This window comes from Lonchura striata, chromosome 14 (assembly GCF_046129695.1).
Source record: "Lonchura striata isolate bLonStr1 chromosome 14, bLonStr1.mat, whole genome shotgun sequence".
NCBI classification, from domain to species: domain Eukaryota; kingdom Metazoa; phylum Chordata; class Aves; order Passeriformes; family Estrildidae; genus Lonchura; species Lonchura striata.
Window position 1 is genome coordinate 11,439,915 of NC_134616.1, and position 23,963 is coordinate 11,463,877.

The 23,963-nt window shown below is 38.5% G+C and overlaps 1 protein-coding gene across 1 annotated transcript in view; it reads right to left on the minus strand.

Moving 5' to 3' along the window:
- The window catches only part of COL4A6 (collagen type IV alpha 6 chain), a 112,734-nt gene that overhangs the window by 71,959 nt on the left and 16,812 nt on the right, over positions 1–23,963 (minus strand). The window contains exon 3 of the mRNA XM_077786549.1: positions 166–249. Within this exon, the coding sequence (XP_077642675.1) occupies positions 166–249 (84 nt within the window). The remainder of the gene's footprint in view (positions 1–165; positions 250–23,963) is intronic.

Consider the following 23,963-nt stretch of genomic DNA (forward strand, 5'->3'; position numbering starts at 1 on the left):
TCATGGCCAGGGACATTTGAAATGCAGCTGGTCTTCATCATTTGTCATTTCATGAGGTCATTAGATTGAGAATTACACATATTAACGTGGTGTTTATTTATTAATTTATTTCTAAAAAGATTAATAAGAGGCAAGGACAAGTTATATTAGTGTAAACAAACTTACTCGTGCACCCTTCTCTGGAAAACATTTGCATCCAGCACTGCAATTGCGGCCCCCACATGGCCCACTGTAGGACTTCTTTCCACCCTAAAAAAGAAAAAAAATTAAAAATTGAATTTCATAACTATTTGTTAGCTGAAGATTTTCTTTAATTAAAACATTTGGTCTGTCAACACTTTTCACCTACATTACTTTTATTGTGTGAATTTGCTGAGAAGTAATTTGGCAAAGTGTACTTACATTTTAACTTTTCCACAATTGGGTCCTTTCCAGAATCACCAAATAAACAGAAAAAAAGTTGGGCCAGAAATTCTTTGAGGACAAGTGAATTTACACAAGTTGGTGCTCTTCTGCAAGGTGCAGAGTGCTTCCTAGGGCTCTCAACCCATAAAACGAGATGATGTTTTTGAGACACTCGGTACACTCTTGGACTAGGATCGTGATTGGTAACTGCAACTTGTGCCTCAGCCATCCTGCATAAACAAGTGTCTTCACATCAATAGGAAACTATCGAGACAAATTTGATTTTGGGACCCTTCCGTGTTTCTAAGAACAAGAAGCTGCATCCCTAAACCACAAGAACAAAAGCTACTGGGTGAGAGAAAATGGCTTTTTAAACTACGAACACATGTGCAAGGAAGCGTGTAGGAAACCACCATGGATTTGGATTTAAACTAAAAATAAATTCCAAATTTGTTGCACTGGCATTAGTTTCAAGAATAATTATAATATTTATGTCAATCAGAAGTCTCTATATCACAAACTTAATTCCCAGCTAATAGAGCACATGAAAGTTAACAACATGAATTTAGTTTAGAGAGTTTGACCTGCTTCCACACTGAACAGGTCTGAAGGATTGGGCTTCCCAAAGCCCTGCAGTGCTACTGACAATACTGTCAGTCCTGGAAAAAAGGTCCCCTTCAGTGATGTAGTTTTGTCACACACTATGAACACTCTCTCTAAGGAAGCTTTCACTGTCCAGCATGCTCAGGTACAGTCCATAGGCTTTGAAATTCTGAAAGCAATAAGCATTTAAGCTTCTCATATGAAGGTGACCAAACTAAATGCCAAAACAAGTTCAGACTGGAGCCAAAAATTTCCTTACTAAAAGCATTCACAGGAAATATTTTTAAAGCCTTTAAAATTTCCTGACAGTGAGGAACGTGAAAAATGAAAGACAATTCATACAAGCTTTTCAATTTTTGAGCTTCTTTGAATCAGCTTTCTCAAAGGAAGTAACTAATTTGACATCACTTGATCAGTGTTCTGCTCAAGGTAAATAAAAACTTCTATGCATGCTGATGTTTATAATGCTTTGCTAAATTAAACATTCTTGGATTTAGAATGAAAAGATATTAACAAAAAGGCTTAAATCCAATCTCCCATACTTCCCTATCTAGAAAGGAGTGTTATCTCTTGCTGTAAATAGTCATAACAACCTTCAAGCAATTCTAAGAGGTATTAAAAAATATTTTAAAAATCCTATGAAATTACTTTGCAGACATTTTGGCAGCTTTGTTCAGATAAGGCACCATTAGATATGGGGCTTTTGGACTACTCATTAAAATCCTATGGTAGGATCTAACACAAAACTGGAACTGAAGAAAGGCACCACAAGAGAGGCACCATCATGGGAAATGCACCACGGACAATTCTAACTGGCAGCAGCAGAAAAATAAAGAATGAAGTAAAGGTAAAAAACCACCAAATAGCTAACAAAACAAAAATTACCAGCCAGCCTATAAACTACCCAAAAGCCAAGAGGAGACAAACTGTATCTAGAGGTTCTAGAATAGCCTGTAAGAGCATCTCCAAGCTTTCTGCTCAGACAAGGAATGGTCACTTGAGTCTGCAACGTGCAACAGCAAGGGCTCAGTACACAAAAACTGGTCTCTATCTTAATGGACACCCTGCTGACAGGTAATTTCTTTTGAACCTGTTTTTAGATTGAAGTCCACCGAGATACATCTTTTCCTATGTTAATGTGCACATTTCACAGTGGAGATCTGGACCCACTGCTAAGCAATGCATATGTCTATTCCTGACACTTAACCTTATGTTTAAACTCTTCACACACAGCTTTATGCCTCCAGGTAGACAGATTATGCTTTCCCAGAACTTATCAACCTTAAATTCTTCAGAGTTTTAAACTTCCAATCAACTTTTTCTCCAGCTTATTCCTGGTTCCAGGAGTCACTTTCACAAGCCCTCGGGGCCCATGGTTCTGTCCATTGATGCCTCCCAGGAGTGAGCAGTGGCAAAGCTTCCTTTCACCATAGCCCTGTAACCCCCAGAGGTCACTGCCTTGCAATAGCCACTGTCTCAAAGCACTAATCCCCTGCCTCTGGTGGCACTCAGGTCATTCCCAGTGGCAGAGGACTGGACAAAAATTTATCATTCCTTCTGTCCCTCAGGCTCCTGCTGCTCCCATCATTGACGCAGTGTAGTAAATATGGTTCTAGTCAAAATCCCACTGAAGTCAAAAGAAATATTTCTCTTTAATTTATAGGAAGCTGGATAAAACTCTTACTGAGCTTTGTGAAAAAATGAAAGTATGTCCCTATTTTGTGTAAAATTGTGTTCACCACGTACTTCTAGGTTTCTTTTTCACAGCACAAGGAGTCACGTTGCTTACTTATGAATGAAGGCATTTGGAAAGGAAGCAAAGCAAAGCCAGTTGGCTCCAAACCAGGTGTACATGTCCTGAGTATTTTATTTAGGGGAAGTAGCTGACATCAGACACTCCGTGACTATTTAAATCGTAAACAGCCACATGCATAATGTTTGTGAACACAACTCTAAAGGTTGCATATAAGATTCTAGACAATAGTATTCTCTTCTGAAAAGGTTAGTACATTTTCCCATTCATACATATGAATGTAAGGTCATTCAAACATTTACAGATGGTAACCTGACCATGAAAACATGAGCCTGTCATACTTGTTCTGTGCATGTATTCAGGGAAGGGATTATTTTTTTCCTACTGCTCTAAATTTCACATTGATGAATATGCTCTTGAAAAGAACTAAGAATGAAAAAAAAAAAAAAGGTTATTAGTTATCCTGGTAAGCTCCAGCAATATAAGAGAAATTAATGAAACCACTTTCATTTCATCGCATGGAAGCAGACCAAGATCTTGAAAACAAAAAACAAAATAGCAGCACTGTTACTAAAACCTATACTCTGAGATTTAAACAGCTGTAATATCAACTGAGTAACAGACATCCTGATTTTAAATGAGTTATTTCAGGCTTACATAAGAATCACTACCAGGATTTCAATGTAGAAAAAACCCACTCTATTTGAGAAGTTTTGATACAAGTGAGAAACTATTATTAAAAAGCATTCAAAACCAAGAATCATTGTAAGGACAATTTTCCTCTCATGCTTCTGGTGTACCAAGCATTTATGCACAGTTAATTCATGAAGAAGCAGTGGCATTCCAATATTTCCATTGACTTCAGTTTGTTCTGGACTGGAGCCAAAGAGTAAAGAGACCTCACAGCTGTGATGCCACAGGAGGTGTCCCAGAATGTTCATTCCAGCTTCCCTAGAGCAACATACAAGGCAACTGAATAAAAGTACATGACCTGGAAGGACCTGCCTGCAAATCCAAAAATTGTAGGTAGGATCAGGTAGGAGTAAACCATCTAAAAAAAGACTTTAGTGGGAGAACTCCAGGAGGCACAGCTCAGATGCAAGAGCTGGGGCTCAATTTGGCATCAAAACTCCTGTTCTGTTTCAAAGGATCATCTGCAGAAGGCTTAAAGATCTCATCTGAAGACAGCAACTTCAATCAGATAGGAAAATGAAGCCAGAGGAATGGGCTGAGAGCATGTTTTGGGAAAGGACTGCAGAAAGGTTAAAAACATCATCTTTATCATCAGAAATCTAAAGTAGCAATGGTGGAAATGGGCAAATTAATTGGAAAATTTTAGTAAAGAATGGATTCTAAGGAATGGTAGTGCACAAAACTGGAGTGTGTAAAGTCCACTGAAAAAAGAGCATACTCATGATAAAAGAGGAAAAAAGGATGATGAAAAAAAAAATTATGATAAAACAGAAAGTAAAAGAATCTCTAACTTGCATAAAGAGATATAACTTAAGAGATATGACTTTATTTCCCCAACACTTGTCTGCAGTAGCTTTCCAAATCAAGTTAAGGACTGCTCCATTACAGTAATACAAAATCATAACAAGAAACTTCATAATCAAAAGCTAGAAAGGAAGTATAATGAAAACTTCTGGAATCTTCAAATAAATAATTTTCATATAATGGATGACTAATAAGGAAATTTTGTTCACAGTACCAGAAATTCAGACACCCTTGCAAAATTTCACTACAAAAAAATTAGTGAAACCTAGGATCTCAGTTCACTTCATGAGCTGTTGTGATAACCTCACTCATTTGAGTGTTCGTGGCTTTTAGCTAAATTAATGAATGAAGACTTGGATAGTGACATAATGGCCCTATACATTCATCAGAAAGGAAAAGGCCAGAAAGGTCAACAAATTTTATTGAAATAGTGTTCTCAATACCCCACTGCTGCTCAGCAGTACTTCACATGGCCATCAGTAACTGAGAAGGGATGGAAACAGATCTCTGGCAAGAATATATAAATCAGCAAAGGGGGTGGCTGTCAGGGACAGAACATTGGCTTGTCCTGTACTAACTAGTCCAAGGAAAGGAAGGACAATCTGGCACAAAAAGCAAGTGTGTGTAAGTTTCCATAAATATTTGCAGAACTGAAGTTTTTAAGCAGAAAGCAACATCCTTCCAGTTACAAAGGCAAGGAATTTAACAATTCTGTTGAAATGGAAATCCATTTTGACAAGAGATTTATACGACAGAGTGGCCAGTCACAGTATGAGACAGTATTCAGTGACTGCCACTTTTCCTTTGCTCCTAAAGTGGTTCATGTCAAAGCATCACCTTCCCATCCAGTCCAGTTTCAGCCCTTGGCACCAAAAATGTCTGGAAGTCAAACAAATGGGAAAAAATCCAAAGCAACTGACCTCATGAAATAAAAATTTTTAGAAGCAGTCCTCAAGGTCTCTGCTTTCAACACCTGCACATTTCTCCTATGACCTGCTACATTAAAATCTGATGTGAAATTGTGAAAAGCCTGAAAAAGCATTTTTCATTGAGTCTCGACAGAATTAGAGAGTAAAAAACACCTACAAAAGGAAGAGACTATTTAAATACTAACTCACATACCACACATAAAGTCAGGCTTTAAGCCCCTCTCTCAGCCTGACTAGCACCAAATTCTTCTTATAGTCCCATGGAAATCACTGGTCTCCTAACAGGAGCAGAAATATCACATACTGGTTATTCCATGTTAACAGATTTGAATCTGGCTCTGAACAGCTCCATCTTCAGGGCATCAGCCCCAAAAATGGCTCAGGCTCCTCCACTGTGCAAAGAGTTCTAACAAAATTACTAAAGAAAGACCTTCACCTCAAGTTAAAGGGATGCTCACAGTATTTTTTATCATAAAAGTACATATCAGAAGGTAAGCTGGCATGTGTCCACTGTGATCCATCCTACAAATTTGTACATAACACAGACCAGATACTTTGAAAATACGATAGCAATTTTTTGTTTGCATTTTATTTTTGAAAAGTAAAATGCCACCAAAGCCATCTGTTAAAAACCGTTTCAAAATGAAAGCTTCAGAGCTGACTGTTAAATAGCAAAACCCAAGGAAAATATTGGTACCATACCTTTAGTGATACTTGCAGCAAAATGCTGGTGGATTAAGAAGTGAAGGTAGGAGCTGCATCTGACCTCCCACACCAAAGCTACCTTCTAAACTCCTTCTCTGTAACTTTTGGATTTGAGTCAGCTGAAAAAATATTTCTTCTGTAACAGCTTTCTCCAGGGAAGACACACTAGGGGTCAATGCAGCCTTATGTGTGGGAGACAGCTGGGAGAGGATGCTTGATCTTTCTGCTGGGGAGACAGTGACAGCAGGATGAGCACAAGGAACTGCACATGAGCACAGCCTCTTAGCCAAGGGGCTTTAGAGGCATTTCTTCACATGGACAATTTGGTCTGCAGGCTCAGCTGACTGAGCATTAAACACTGTCTAAAACACAGATGGAAGCTGCAAGCTGGGAGTTCCAGCCAGTCAACCCTCGCTGCACTTGAGTCTAGTCCTTTGCTCTTCTGACTGCGTCCTTCAAGGTATTGTCAAAGGACTGGTGTAACCACCAAGGTCACTGAAGCCATCACCAATTCTGCTCAAAGGAATACCATTGGTTTCAATTATTTTCATGCCAGTTTTTTTTTCCATTAAATTCTCTCTTAAGCAAAGTAAATCAACTTGTGGCAAAAAAAAAAACAAAAACAAAAAAAACCCCATATATATATATATATATATATAACCAAAATCTCCCCAGGTCTGCTCTGTTTGTGCACATATGGCATACATATCCACATTACTATTAATTTCTTTATTAACAACTATTTTGTTTCCCTAATGAAAACATAACCTTCAAAGAAACAAGGCTGTACACTGCTGTACCCTGTTAAATGTATCTTTAGTGAAAAAAACACCAAAATAATCAATTCTACAATTCCATGCTTAATTCTGATATCATTGAGACCTAAGAACACTGCTGAATGCCCTGCTAAACAGAGATGAACTTGGGCACATGCTGGCTTTGCTCAGAGAAGGCTTCAGAAACACCCTCAGGATACCTCCCTGAGCACAGAAAAATCCTGCAAAGAAATAAGGATATGCATTTGCTCCTCCTGGGTTTGCCTCACCTTCCACAAAGGCCAAAGCAGTACAGTAGCCTGCCACAAATAACTCTAAACATGACAGGGAAAGAAAATCCAAATAGCACAATTCCTTCTTTAGAAGGAATAATCACCTTAAGAAAGATGAAAATAGATCTGTAAGTATAAGAGAAGTAGTGTTATTCCAAACACATGAGAGAAGTGTGTGAAAATCCCTCTTTTATCTGACACTTTTATTTTAAATAAATATGTTATATAGCTTTTAGCTCGAATGTGGCACACGCTTCTCTTGATTAGCCCATAGGACAAAATAAAATGTTTAGAATATTCCGGATTCCTTCCTTGTCCGATTAGGAAAAGGTTGCCCTCAGTACTGAATGCCCAGGTATGCACATTTGCACAACCATTGAAAAAACCTAGACAGCAACTTTTCTCCACAGCAAAGTGACAGAAATAATCCTGATTAGCCATAGCCACTTTTACACCTCTAGGATTTCCAGAATGCATACATAGAAAAGCTCCTGCATCCCCATCCCATGACATGGTAAATGATAAAAATGGCTGGGACAACTTCAATCAGCACATTATTCTGACAAATAATTCTTACTCTACAAAGTCCATATTTTGGGGAGGGAAAGCAAGCCCTCCTCTAACTGCAGCTGGGACTCCAAATCTGCACTAAATAATCTCACAGAGTGCCTCGTATTCAAATTGCTGGTGACATTATCAAGCCACTCATTAAGAAACTATGGTGTCCCATGTTTAATTACCAGAGGACTCCAGTTTTGAAAATGAAAATGAGTGACTAAGAACTGAATTTACTTTAAAAAATGTTTCAGTAGCAAGAGATTGTTGCTGCCGGAGCTTGTCATTAATAATGGAATTTATACCCAGATGGGCTGGGCATGTCTACTTTACACAAAAACAATTAGCTATGCCTGTATCCCAAACTGATGGTTACACACTCAGTGTTTGCCTGTTCAGATTATTAATATACTTACCCCAAATTAAATTTCCAAAATCAATGGAACACGTCAGCTGCAGATGGTGGAATCTGCCAAGAACCACTCTCATGAGCAGCAAAAGTTAGCAAAGTATTATGGCCCACAGGTATAAAGTTTACTCATCTTTTCCAGTTCACTTACAATATCTACTCCAAGGTCACTCCTTCCTTTTGGGGTGGCACAGATAAACAACTCAGAAACAATTCAGCAACCCATTTGCTTTCACCTAAGCTTTCATCCTATTTTTTAAATAGACAATCTTCATTACATGTTACAGAAGGGCCAAAAGGCCCAAACAGCTGAAAGTCTATATAATTATAGAGTATCTAAATAAAAACGTATGCAGTCATCTCCTGGAACTGTCAGAGGACTACCTGTTATAGCACCAACATGATTAACTCTTCAACCTCTATCTCTGTAGAGATTCTATTCCCTTGCACTTTGTGATCCTGAAAATAAGAGCTGGCTTGTATGTGGATACATCCTCACAAATTTCCCTGGAAGTTTTGTCACTGACTGAAGCAAGAACAGAATAAAGCCACTGCAAATAGCACAGTGAGACATCCCACTGTGTTTTAAGTTCTCTAGGAAAGATTTACTACACCAGCTTTGGAAAGTACCATGCACATAGCGTGTTCTTGGTTAATTAAATCACAAAAGAAACCAGGGAGGCACTGTGTGCTCCACCCACAAAATACTTCAAAGAGTAGGATCACAGAGAAATTGCTCTCCTTTAGGAGAAAAAGATGTCTGCAACTATGTTTGTGTCCTTGCACAATGGGTCCTTGTTGTTAACTAATGTTTGGGCACCATAGTAGTAAACATAATTAAGAAAAAAATGTTGTTTTTTTAAAAAGTAAGGATCTTTGGATCCATTCCTCTATCCTCTAGGTTATTTCTAGTGTACTATTTCTATCTTCAGGGAGTGAGATTTATCAAGTCTCAACATGTCCCAGGAGCATACAACTGTCTACTCTTGGCTGTTAACAACTTTGCACTCTGGATTGGTCATTTATCCTCTATGAGAAATGTAGAATACCACCAGGATAACAGTACCATTTACAAACATCTTGTGCTAGCACAAATGTCAGTAATAAATCAGAACATCAGTTCTATATTAAAATGAAAAATAATAAACTATTAGAATATCCTTAAAATTGTATGTACATCTGTGTGCAACTCCAATTACGCAAACAAATTAAAAGTGATAAGAGTAAAATTCAGACATGTTGTTTGTCTGTAGCCCTACAACTCTGCAAAAGAAAAGTTGCATAAAAGGCCCATCCAAGCAGCAAATGCAGTCTAAATGCCCTTTGAAGTCCAAAGACTTCCCATTTAGTCCCTAACAGAAGATAAATCAATTGGCAATTAAGAATTTTCCAACACTATAAAAATATCAGAATTACAAAGCAATAGGTATCATAAAAGTAAATTATGTTAAAAAACCAAGGGTATGCATTTGAGATACTACATCATCATGCAAGCAGGCTTACATAATAAACCATGGATTTACTAAAGTAATTCCCTTTTCTAGCTATAGTTGTAGAGAGTGAAGTGACTTAGATGAGCCCTCCTATCATAGTGATGAAAATAACCATAAGTTTCTGAACACAGCTTATCTATAAACACATTTATCTTATTGTTCTATACAAACACAGTGGTGGTCCTGCAAAGTATTTTTCAAACAAACTATCTCTGGGAAGAGACAGGGAGGGCAAAAATTTTATCTACTGGAAATACTACATTTCATGCATTTTTTTCATTCCATACAGAACAAAGGTTAGGAAAAAAGAAAACCTGAAAAAATTAGTCCTTACAGGATTAAATAAAATGGATATTTTTGACATTGGAGAAACAGATCTGGGCACACCTTTCAAGTTCTGTGGCATGGTCCAGGAGCTTGGGTTACAGCAGCACATGAACCCAAAAGCCTGCAGGCTCTGCCTGCTGACAGGAAAAATAAAAAAAAGCCAGGCAGAGACTAGGCAGGTTTTCTACAGAAAACACTTATTTCCCAACATTCATTTACACCAACAGATTCTTTCGGGCCTTTCAAGTTTTACCCCCAGCAGTATTCCTAATGAAAGTCTCTTTTTTAAACCCATGGGAGCAAATAAAACACCTGTCCCTCAGTTGGAAGTGAACAAAGGCAAGCAATCCCAAATGCAGATAAAAATGGTAGGGGTGAAGGGGTGCAAGGAAGACAGAACAGTTTCAGATCAGGCAGAGAAGAATAACAAGGGGTTGGAGGACATAAGGCTGGGAATTCAGGACTTTTAGATAACAGAAATAACACTCTTTCCAAATTCTGCCCAACCTGTATAAACAGCTACAGCCAAGTCTGTTTGCTCTCCATTCCCCAGCTGAGTATGTCTGGGTTGCTTTGAGAGATGCAGGTCCTGCACATTCTCAGGAATCCCATTCTTACTTCACATTCACACAACAGTTCTGGGGGGAGCTCATCCTAGGCCCTGGAAATTCGAAAAGTGGACAGAGGAACATTCACAAAGAAACAATCAAACTGTGCTTTTCTGCATCTGCTCTGTAGAGCAGCAATGGTATAGCCCCTGGAAGAGGTTCCTGCATCTCTTCTGAACCTGGTTGGACATATGTGCAGAACAAACATAGCACCACAGTCCACAGTTTTAAATGATCACTCAGGACTCTGAGGGTTCTGGTTTGTATGATGAATCCAAGATGTAAAATCAACCTGTGACTTTACTGCCACAGAATAATCACACTTCTATCTATAGATACAACATATAACATGCACAACAGGATGTTGTATTTACTTTTACAGCTGCTGGTTCAGATTTGTTTTCTGGGCTGCCCTTCTCATTTCACTGAGGCTTTCAAGCAAGCTGTCCTTTCATGGTAAAACAACCCCTTGTAGTGATTCAGCCAGTCAAGCCCTCCCCTGCAGGGCACAAGTGTTTTGCTTAAGGATTCCCCTGCAGTCAGCCTTGCAAGCACACTGCACACTCACATTGCACACTCACTACACGGTTGAGCCACATGTAAGTTAGACAGCAACTTGAGAAACCAAAAAAGGCTGTGTTCTAAATGTTGGAGAAGACCCTGCCATATCGTGATAACTTCTCTTTCCAGTGACAATGATAAAGGACAAGTGAGAAAATAGAAATTGAGGTAAACAACTATATAAAATGTCACAGGAAATTCAAGTAGTTCCATTGTGTAGCCATGTACTTAATTTATTGTTATGTCTATTAAATTTCAAGTAACACTTCTGAGCCGAGCGGATGTCTATTCATCAACTGTGGATCTTGCAAACTTTTGCCAAGACAAAATGTACAATCTCCATGATGGATAATCTTACCTGTCTGGAGTGGGAAAAGACAAAAAGCCTTTATAACATTTATCTAGATTAAACAGATCAGAGGAGGCATAGTTTGATGCAGTATTTTGACAGGGTTAAGAGCATGTTTGCTGAGGAATAGGTACTGATTAAATCTGAGACAAAGTGTGCTGCAAACGTTTCTCCCAGGAAACCAAAAAAGGACAAAACATAGAACTGGCAGAAAAAATGTGTAATTTTATTTACAAATATCCTAATTTTATTAGGTGTGTTTCTAGGCTACTAAGCAGAGTATGAGCTTTAGAATGATATATTAGAAAACATAGAACCAAATGTCTCGGTTTGCTAGTACTGGATAAGGGAAGGAAAAACTGAGACAAAATGAAACTATTCTTAGCAACAGCTAAAAAAACTGAAAATATGTATTTGGAAACATCATTATCACAACTCCTCAAGTGGAAAATAATGCAAACATTAATTTAATATTTTAATTCAATTTTTTCCTCTATGTAAGTAAAACTTTTTTTTAGATTTTTTGTTTCATGTATTATTTTATATGTTGGGGGACAGAAAACAAGGCTTTTGTTTTCAGATTGTTTTACAGATAAGAAAAGGCATACAGTGAGCATATTCAACATCAACATTCAGATGTCCAGTTTGTCACAGAACCTGACATGAAATTTGAAGAAATATTTTTTTTCAGTCCTTATTAAACCATGCAAAGGGAAATCTGTCATCAGAAAGACTAAAACTATCTACAACATTAGATTGTGGAGTCTGATGCAATTTAGAACTGAAATGCCTACTCAATATATATATATAATCTTCAGAACTCTTTCATGCCAAAGGCATAGATCTTTATCAATAGGTGTGTGTGCCTTCGCAAGCAACTGTTTGAAATGGTGACTTGTTAAAATTTTTAACCCTCTACTCCCCTTTTACCCCTGTCATAAGCCATACTGCCTGGACTTCTCATCTGGGAGATGACAGAAAGCAACTCAGGAAGTAAAAGCAGCCAAAATAAAGTCTTAACCAATTAACATTAAAAAATGGACAAAATATTAAATAAACAGTTATTTAATTCTGGAAGTCCAAGCAACTATGTTTACAGAAGTTAGTTTATAAAATAATAAAGTCATTCTGCTTAAGGCATTACCTTGCTCTGTCTTCCCTGAAACCCACTAGAGATAATGGACAAATGTCTCCTAAACAGAGAAACCAATAGAGTGGAGATAAAATTCACAAAATTTCACTAGAATCAACATCTTATGACCTGTTTGTAAAAATCCTCTCAAGCAGTCCATCAGGATTGACTCCACTGTTGTGCAGTTAGAATTGCTCAGACATGGAGGACTCAGAGGGTCAGGTTTTTCATTTAAGAACCAGCAGCCACCATATTGAAAATAAGTTAAAAAAAAACAAACAAACAAACAAAAAACAACAAGAAAAAAAAAAAACAGGAAACAAAAAAGGAATTACTGCTCAGAATGGACACTGTCCCAGTTGAAACCATACCACCAAATAATTCATCTGAAGCTTTCAAAGTGTCCTAAATTTTGTTTTGAGTTCATTTATTTCTTAGCTGTCAGGCATAGTGTGATAAGGGATGACCTACACTACACATACAGCGCCTACCCAGGAGATTAAAAGTTGCTGTACATGCAATGTAAAAACACACTACTAAAAAATTCTTAGTAACTTAATATCCAACCTTGAACATTATCACTCAGAACAGCAAACCCAACAATTCCCGAAATGAAGATTAGTGCTAAAATTTACGGTCTCACTGAGCAACATGCTAGCTAAGCACAGCTGTCCCTCCTGAGAAAAAAACACCCACGCTATTTCAAACAACTTTTTTCAAGGACTTTGCCAACTTAAGCAGTTTCTTTTTATTTTTTTGGCCACATGCATAATAATAACATGACAAATATAAGTAAAAAGTCTAATGTAAGAACAAACAATTCTTCTCTATACTGGGTATTAATTTCTCCTATGTGTTTTTTTAACAGCCTGTCCTATTGTACTTTCATTTGCATGGTATTTACTTCAAATTATACTGTATCAAGAAAAGACTACTCCATTTTTTCCTTAATTGGTAAACTGGATTCTAACTTTTACACTGGTTCCTGATGAAAAATACCATGGTTTGTGACACGAAACAACAGATGTTCTTAAAATAACAGAGTCAGATATTTCCAAGTGCTATCACTCACAAGGAAATGCAAGGCAGAGAAAGGAACTGTTCTTATTGGCACTGGGCCCAGCAGGGACCTGCCCCACCAAGTGCTGAGCACCCCGAGATTCAGTGAGTTTACAGCACCTTCCGTAAAGCAAGGACTCTCTCAGAACCAACAGAAAATATGTGTCTAACTGATGAAAAATCACTATTCTACCATGCCAAATGCACCTGCATCATCCCTCCTCACAAGCCAAGCCTGTCATTCCCAGCACTGAAATGACTGCCAGACTTGAGCAGACTCATTTGCAATGATGCTACCACTCTGTCCAGCGGGTTGGTTCAATAGGTTTGTGCTGGTACCTTGACTTCAAACCCTGCCAGCCCATCTCTCTCTTCCCAATCAATTGGGAATGTGGAACAATGACTTGTGAGTGTAATCTGTGGGGTGGGTCAGTCTGAACTCAAGGAAAGCACCTGTGAGCCCTGACTCAAAGCTGGCTATACCAGCTCAGCCTGTCCTCAGCCAGAATGAACCTCCCAGCTCAAGTCAGGTTCATATTTGTGATCTACTCTGTACTGCTGAGGCCACATCTAGAGTGCTACCTCCAGTTCTGGGCTCCACAGATGAAGAAACACAAGGAGCTATTGGAGGAGGTCCAGTGGAAGGCTGTGAAGAGGATGATGAGGAACTGCAGCATGTCCAATAGAAGGAAATGCTGACGGAGCTGGGTCAGGCTGGAGACAACACAACAAATGTGTTAAGGTGGGACCAGACGCTCTTCAGTGGTGCCCAGCACAGGACAAGGGACACTGGGCACAAACCAAAACACAAAGTTTCACCCCCTGAATAGGAGGAAAAACTTCTTCAGTTGTGAGGGTGAGCACTGGAACAGAGAGGTTGTGGAGTCTCCTTCTCTGGAGATGTCCAAAAGCCACCTGGACAAGGTGATTCTGTGCAGCCAGCTCTGGGTGAACCTGCTGCAGCAGGGGCTTGGATCTGGGGAACTCCTGAGGTCCCTTCCAGTACCAAACATTCTGTGATTTTGTGTAATCATCTTGTACCACCTCACAATTTAACTCCTGTTTGAACTACAATGTATCTTCTAGGAAATCATCCTATCTTCCATGGAATATCAAAGCATGAAACTTCCACAACAGGACTAGAATCAAAGTGGCTTAATTTTATGAAAATGTTTATAATTCCTGTACAGAAGGTCAACAGAATTTGTCCATTTCATCAAATTCCTCAAATTCACTGAATCAGAATTTTTGGGAGAAAAACTATTCCATCTAAATTGTCAAATACAGTTGTATTATTAGACAGCTGATTTATATGTATTGAGAGAAAATAGTAAATGTATGTATAGGTTTTACTGAACAAATTAGAATTATCTAGCTTTTAACTGTGTGGACCATCAATTGCCATGAAAGTACCTCTTCCTTTTTCATCTAACTCCATACTAAGTACTGCTGTCAATTTTAAATTCTAAATTTTAACAGACCTTTACTTTGTATTTAAGTTTTCCAGTGTGCAAAACCAACACCAGCCTTCTTGTGTTACACATAATAGAAACTAGAAATTAACAGCATTTCTGCTTAGCTGCCCTCCCTCTTTCAACCAAGGCCTACCCCAAAACTTTATTTTTACACCTTGTATTTCTTCATCTGGTTACTCAAATAGGTTCTTCATTGGCCTTTAGTCCAACCAAGTCCACTCACAAATCACCTGTGTTAATTTGCTGAAAAAGCTGTAGAGATTACCAGCAAATATAATTCAGGAAGAAAGACACGCTGGTTCCATGGTAACATGAAAGTCAATGAGCCCACCTTGAAATCTGGAAACAAAGGGCCTTTTCAGGACAGGGAGCAGAGGGGAGGGACCATGTCTTATTGAGATGTTGGGTCCTTTCAGATTGTTTGCCAGTGAGATTTTTCTTAAGGAGAAAAGGCACGCTGTAAATTTGCCTTGCACAAGTTCATTTGATTTTGGAGCCTATTACCAAAACTCTGTTGAATTGCCCTTGACCAACCCTGCCCCAAAAAGCAGTAGAGCAGATCACAATGAAAGCCAACCTCCTTGCAGCCCTGTTGCTTTGCTCAGGGATACACAGCTACAACATGACACACTGAAGAATTATGATCCTACATCAGAAAAAAAAAAACTAATGTCCTAGAGGATAATATTATATCCTAAATAAGAAAATTTGGAGAGAATTTTGGAAACAAACAGCAAATTTAGCATGAAAAAATAAACTGAACAGACAGACAACTTACAGACCTGCACTGAATTTCCCAAAGCCACCCCTGCCATAGCATCAGAACAGGCTTAGTTATAGTTACATGTGTTGCAATTTAGGAGAATATTTCAAGACTCCCATTGCATGGCCCTTTGCAGTGTTAAAATAGGGAGCAACACAGAATTTAGATATGCTCCAGGGATAACTTAAACTTTAGTGTTTCATGTTCCCCAGAATTTCTGAAAATGCAGGAGTGGAAAGAATTTATAATTTGAACTGTCCAGTAAGACTGCATTATTTAGATAACATCAGATTAAATAATTTGCTTTTTACAAGATGATTTACTCATCAGCTCTCAACAGATGTGACTCCCAGGGCTGCAAGATTACAACAGCCATGCACCTACAGATGGACCTGGCCATTACCTTGTGGGTTATAATCACAGACCAGCTCTACCTCTCCTACATGTTGAGCAGACCAGGTGTGCTCTGCCAATGAACACACTCTAGTTAAACTCCCCACCCTCCTTTCTTCCCTAGCTGTTTTTTTTCTTCAGCTATAGAAGGCTCAGGAGACAGTAAATGCAGAGGCAGAGACATCACCTTCCTGGGCTTGCAGGACACGAATATCCTAGAAACCTACAAAAGCTCTAGAAAATATTATTTACTATAGTGGTAATGATAAAAATCCCCAAAACAAGTAGCCACAAATTCTGGTTCAAATTCTTGAAGATGTCAAAACCATTTCAAACCAATTTTCAAAAAGCTATGTCTTGAAAGCCTTGTTTTCACTCTTACTGAGATTGTTCTTTGTATAGAACAGCAGGGAAAAAATGAATGTCTAAAATCTAGTGAGGAAAATTTCAATAGTGTTATAGTTATAGGCCTACAAACAAAACAAAAGCCATTTTGGTGAAGAAAATCAGTGTTTTCTGAGAGAATGCTTTGTACTGCAGGCATCATTACAGCACTTTGTATCTAGCATTATTAACACATGCAGAAACAGAGTACAGAGCAGAGCCATTCAATACAGCAGTCAGACTATATCAGCAGGGCAAATACATGCACAGGACAATTCCAGGTAAGTATCAGTACTATTGGCCTCTACCCAAGTTAATGTTAGGAACCTGAACAGGTAAAACAAAGTAGATTATCTTCCTCAAAAGGACTGACATCTGAACTCACCACAACGAACAGAGAAACTTTCGTAACAAACAACTGAGTAAGAAAGTTATTGAAATAGATTTGCACTATTTCCTTCTGCTTAAAAGCCTCACACAAGAAAAAATGCAATTCTCCAGGCCCGAGTTCTGAGAACATCTACACCACAATGCCGTCACTGCAGAGGTGGATATAAAGTCACCACTCCAGAAGTGGATATAAAGCAACAGTGAGAAAGAGCTGCATAGTCCTGCAGTCCCTGAAAGCCTCCACCAGACAACCCCGGGTATTTTTGCCACATTATCACCTACGACACACACACAGAGCATAATCTGGTTGCAATAGCACTAAACAGAAAAAGCATGGTTGTTTGAGAGGCCCCTTTCATTCGTACATCACTTTGAAGTTAAAAGTTTCTGCAACTTACTCATGTGCTTTGAGACCATTATTGATACAGTCTCTTGATGACTGTTGAAATCATCATGTATTTGTCATGACACGAAGTGACTAGAAAGTCATTATCATCTAAAAAAAAAAAATCCTAAATGTACCTTGAACTATCTTTTCCACCTTTTCCAACCAAGTTACATCGATATGAACTGCTATAATTCTTCCTTCCTCTAACTGAAATTTAAGCAACAAAGGTCAGTGAAAAAAATTTGAAAGGATGCAACAGTTTTTAGAAGATTAGTTAGAACAGTGTTTAAACAGCTATTAAACTTTTCTTCAAGAAAACAGCACATACACTCAGGCTAGTCTCAACCTGATACAACTAGAAATGGGTGCTACATTACTCCTAAAACACACAGGGACAAGGGACAAAACACATCTGCTGCGACAACATTCAAGTGTTTTCACTGACACAATGCTAGCTGACTTAGTTCCTTCACTCTGCTCAGTCAATAATAGTTGGAGTATGTTTTTGGTACCTGAATAGGCCAGTTAGAGTTTGATTTGGCAAGGCTTACTCATACAATCATCCTTGTTTCACATTAATTCCTCCAGACTACAGAGTCTCATTTCCACTCTCAGAGATTCCTCTCCCTGTCTTGTTGTTCCCCATTCCCACCTCTTCAGAGCCAGCAAACTGTGAGTCTGTGAAGGGTCAGAACAGCAGAGGGTGCTTCTTTGTCAGAACAATAAACTGATCCCTCCCTCACCATACAACCAACTGATCCAGCCAAAGGGAGGCAGGAAACCACAATCAGGACACGGGGTAGCCCACACTTAGATAGGATTAAGTGCAATGTAAGACTGCACTTCATAGAAAATAGGGGATACAAGGTTTGAATTTAAGTATTCAAATGTATTTACTTCTCTCACTTTGATGGGCTCAGATCCTCATGGGATTAGTCTTTTTCTTTGCTGGGTGCACTGGCATGAGAGGCAAAGAATCTGACCTCACTAAAGATTTGCAAGTACTTGTAAATCCTGCATTCAGAGAGGTCAATGGAAACTTCTGACAGACTCCAGCAGAGGTGAGATTGAGCTTGTTACCAAAATGTCCTTCTCAAGCAAATTCAAATGCCATTTTATCTGGTGACTGAGTATGCCTGTGTCTCAAGGGAGAATTTTGTACTGTATGCCCAAATCTAAGTTGGTATTTAGACAAAGCACCTCATACATGCACCAGAAATTGGAGTTTGTATATCTCTATATATACAAAATTATAGATATAAAACTACCAAAACATTTTGCATACAGCCCATATTTTAAAGCTATGTGAACAAACTATGTGAACCAGCCATGAACAAGATTTAAATGTCATTTTGAGGGTAACTTCATGTTTACCAGGACCAAGAGAGGACCTATGGATTTTAAAGAGTGAACTCCACAAATACAGTCTATTATTGGAAAGAAGTAGTTTACATACTCAGTTCCATGTTTTCTTTTTACCTATTAATGACCAAGGACATTGCTGCTTCCCAACATTTGGAATTTCCTCAGTCATCTCCTGCCAAAGCACAGGAAAGAGCCACAGCTACTCAGCTCTCAATTTCAGGAGGTTTAGACCCTATTCAGGGTTCCTGTTTTCCTAGTAGTACTGTGTAGTAGTACTAATAGTACTGTGCGAGACTTCCCTCATTTCAATCCATACCAAAAGCCATGCAGGGAAGAGGGCAGTGGGTGTACGTGACACATGAGATGATTGGACAAACATCCCAAGGAAGGAGCTCCAGGGCAGCAACCACTGCATCCATGCACTCCAGTCCCACAAAACTGAACCGTGCTCTGGAGGGACTGCTGATGCTGTTACAAGACTGGAACAACAGGACTGCTTATGCTGCTCTTTCCTGCACAGAATTTTAATATAAGGACTACATATGCTAGAGGAGCATATTTCCCACTAATGCATTAGCTTACTAGGCCATCAGAGTCATCATTATAAGGCAGTAAATAATTACATTGAGATTGATAAACTTCCTTGCCTCAGCTGTTGGAAGCTAAGCCAAGACTAAACACATTTGTACAGCACTAGTAAACTTTCACCATTTGAATAGTTTTCCTGTTATTGTCAAACCTATAAGCAAATAATCCTTCTGACTGACCATATGGCAGAAGGACAGCAGCCCAGAGAGGCAGCAGTATGAGAGAGGAATTTCACATGTCAGTACGCTTTTGTAGGGGCCTCTCACAAAGCAAGGAACAGCCAGTCCCTGTAATGAAAGTTCCAAAAAAGTCATTTTAAGAACAAAGTGATCTGGCCTATAGTCCTGCCTAACACCCTCTCTTTATAAGCAGATGTTTGAAGGTCACATTATATCCTTTTATAAACTAAATCACAATAGTAAAGTTCCTTCATTTCGCAACTACATTTGCAAAGCCAATGTTTTAGCACTCTACTGAATCTTAACCTGCTTGTGGATCTGGGGTCTTTTAGATTCTGGTTGCAGTCTGTAAGACTCAAGCTTGCTGGATATAGGACATTTAAACAAACTGGACATACACAAGTTCATAAAACCTTAAAAGTGTGCCCATAGGTACTGAGGGAGCCAACTGACATTGCATGGCTACTCTTGATTATATCTGAAAAGTCACAGTGACCAAATGTTCCCAAGGTCTGGAAGAATACAAATCTCACTCCTGTCTTTCCAGAAAGGTATGTAGGAGGATCTGGGGAACTACAAGACACTCAGCCTCCTCTCAGTCCCTGCAAAGTCAATAGAATAAATTCTTCTGAAAAGCTATTCCAAACACATGGAGAACAAGAACGTAATCAGAAACAGTCAATCTGTAAAGAGAAAATTATGCCTGATTATCCTCGTGGCCTTTTAGGATGAGATGTCAGGCTTGATGGAAGAGAGGAGAGGAGCTGTTGCTGTTGTTTACCCTGACCTTAGTGAGGTGCTCAACAGTGCCTCAAGATCCTCATAGAGAAACTAACAAAACACAGGTTAGACAAGTGGACAGTGAGATGCATTGAAAAGCAGCTCAATTGCCAGGTTCAGCTGGCACTTTAAAAATAAACTGAATGAAGTTTTACTCCTTGTTTGTATGAGAACATGTGAATGAAGTCACCATGATTGAAGCTCAGTATCATAAAGGATGGAGCTCTTTATTTCAATGGTTACAACTTTAAGAGGATCTACCTGACCCAGTCCAGCTCCAGCTGGGATAAAGGTACACAGAACATGTGACAGCCAACTCAGGTGTCTTTCTTTGTGACTTAGTCTGACATTTCAGTGCACTGTCATCACTGTCATATGATTTGCTGAAGCATCACCAGAAATACATCTCTCCATGGTTTTGCAATTATCCTGTACTGTTTTATCTTGTAGAAGATAAGTTTTAGCACTATCCAAATCCTTAGACTGCATTAAAATCTCTACCTACTGCACAAATATCTTAGCTGGATTCCTTTCCTCTCCTCTGCAAATGCTGTTTATAATAGTTTATTTCAGAATGGCTACAGAAATGATATTGCAGAAATCAGAGGCTGCCAGTATGACATTAACATGCAAATGCAGCATAAGGACAACATCATTAAGGACAACAACAGTGTCAAGCACAGTTAAATGTTTAAAACTTACTTTTCTGGCAAAATGTTTTTTCATACACAGCATCTGCTAATACTTAGAGCATAAAGTATGCTGGAAATACTATATACTTCATCAGTGTTAGCCAACAGCTTTTCATCACCTTTATCACTATTCCCATTGACAGCTGCAGAGTGAAATACAGAGGGACATTAGCAAAATTACTAGCTCCCACAACCAAAACTCTGATGTTTTTTAATTCCAGCTTGGCACTTGCACTGCAACTCAAGGTTGTTTCTCTTACAGTAGACCATCTTCAAAGACTTCTTTTAGATCAGCAATGTGAAGCAAAATAGTGCTTTTTGAAAACAGGAACTGATGAGATGTAAACAATGAGAACACATCTGAGAACATATCTAAAGAGACCACACTACAAAAATTTATATTCATTCACAGAACAAGGTTATTCACTTTCCTCCCACCCATATTTTGATTGGGCCAATTCTGCCTTCATTTGTACATATATATTTTCTGTCTTTACACAAATATATGGTGTCATTGTTAGAGCAAAGTAAACAGAATTCTGTCAGAATTGCTCTTTGTTTCTTCAGTTTAGAATTTGAACAGCATATTTAAAGAAGACAGCTCCAGGAGAGCTTTACAAACACTGACATTTTAAACAGTGAAGACTGTTTACCTGAAGACTCCAGGGCCTCTTAAATCATAGCATCTCCCCACTCAGTTCAATGGACAGTGGGAATAACTGGATGTTCTGTGACTTCTACCCACCTTGAATGCAGCAGAAGAAATCAAGTAGTTGAAGGTAGAAGCACAAGAAAATATGGAAATGCTCAGGTATCCTTGACCATTACAGAAAGGTTGCATACCAGCAGTTGAAATGTGCTGATTTTAGCCCTTTCTAACATGAAAAAACAACAACCCCCCCCCTCCAAAAAAAACCCAAAAAACAACAACAAAAAAAAGAAACCTTGAAACTTTTAAAATACAGTTCCTTTGAACTGAAAATAGTATCTCTTGTAATCACTCATAAACATTGCTAGCCTAGGTAGTATAGACAGGGTCCCATTTCCCTGATATTCTAGAAGAATTCATGGTCCTTTGAACATTCTTCTTGAACATTCTTCTTTACACATGAAATAAAATATAAGGGAGCAAATTTTGTCAATAACAACACCAAGTATCAATGCCAGTAATAAATCATTGTATTTAGAGCTACTCACCACATACATATTTAACTTTGATTGCACTAGAAGAGCTCTAGAATCTTACTGGCCAAACACTTGCTCTATAATCTTACTGGCTAAGATACAATATTGTCTGAATATTATATGTTCCTCCCAATACTCAGGTTGTCAAGAGAGTCAGGGAAGACAAGGGTGACACAGCTCAGCTGGCCTCCTTATTTCTGTCTCTGACACAGATATATATATTTGCATGAAGTCTTGGATCCAAGTTCACAATTGACACCAAGGAGGGACTCTGAAGTCAACACAACCAAGAACACATGTGGCTCATTTACCTAATCAGCCTCATGTTTGTTTTGAGTTGTTTGACACTCACATGTTCAGAACAGAATATAGAAAAGTATTTCATGTATCCTCACATATCTTGTTACATTACAGTACTGACATTGGCCAGCACAGAGCAAATAAGAATGGTCACTTTTTTCGTACAAGACCACAGATCTACTCATTACAAAACATGCCACCATGATGTAATGGGTCATTTAAATCTACACAAGGCCGAACAATCTCTCAGTATTATTTATCTGAGTAACTCCCCAGAGCTGCTATACATAAGGCCCTTTAAATTTAGTAACTACAAGCAGAGACAAATTTATCTCTTAACAGATCTAAATAACATAGCGAACGTATGAGTCTGGCATTAGTACAGGTCAGCAAAATGCCAAAATAGACCATGAGGGAGCCACCTCACAGCTTGGACACTGCAAACCACCCCTCCCTGCTTCCATGCTCAGTAAAAACTGTTAGGATGGTACATACAGAAAAAACAAGAGCCAGAACACAAAGAATGTTCAATTTTTCATGTACCTAATAGCTAGAATGTTAAAACATGTACTCATTTCTCATGTGGCTTAAAACAGAATTTTGCCTAGAGGAAGTACATTTCTTTGGTTATTCTGTACAATCCTGACCACCAACCTATGGCTTATATTTGTTGAACTGCATTCATAAAATCTAACTGAATATTAAAGTATCAGAGTCAATCATTTTGTATTCAGAGGTATTTTCAAAAGCTGCAGTTCCCATTTTTCACAATCCTCTTTAAAGGTTAGAATGAAAAGGAAATAAATAATTCATACGAAAAAGGAAAAATGAATTGCACATAGTTTGGGAAAAGAAATGTGTAGGTCTTGATCTTGTCAGATTCCTTGGAGTGCAAAGGTAGCTTACACTAAGGCATTGTCATGTCAGATTAGACATATAAGAGCTGTGTGAATAATTGTATTTTGACAGCAAGAGTACTGTCTTCCTAATGGACCTATTAAAAATGGAAGTGTTAAATCACCCTCTGTTTTTAGTACTTTGATTCCAAAAATAAGAGCAGAAGTACCCACCTAAATTTTAAGAAAAAAATTTGTACAGGGCTAAAAAGAACTCAATATTGGCAATAATATTTTGATAAAATCCAAGTGTCAAGGTTTTAACATATACTGGACTGGCCTGAATGTGAATCCTGATTTTCTCATTGGATTTTTCCCGTGTTCAGGAAGAGCTCTTGCTGCTGGGAGGAGATGGACAAGACTTCTGACCTCTGCTTCTGCACTTGCTTAAAAGGGAGGGCAAAGGTCACACAGAAGGAAAAAGGTTTTAAGCTTTCAGTGGAAGGGCAGATGTAGGCTGGATTCCTGGAGGGAGGGAAAAGAGCTGGGAAAGAAAAAAAAATTCAATCTGCTCACAACTCTTCTACAAATGCTGAGTTATATGAAACTCATTTGCAAGGTTTTAAGGATTAAAGTTCTTGCTGAAATACTGTATTGGCACTTGTAGTAAAAATAAATAAAATAGCTTTCTATTCCCATAAACAGCTATTGCATCTCTTTAGTTAGCCTAACTCCCAAGTTCATCCACCTTACTCTCAGCTGCCAAATGTGCTGCACAGTTTTCACTGCATTCCTCAGGACACAGATTTCTT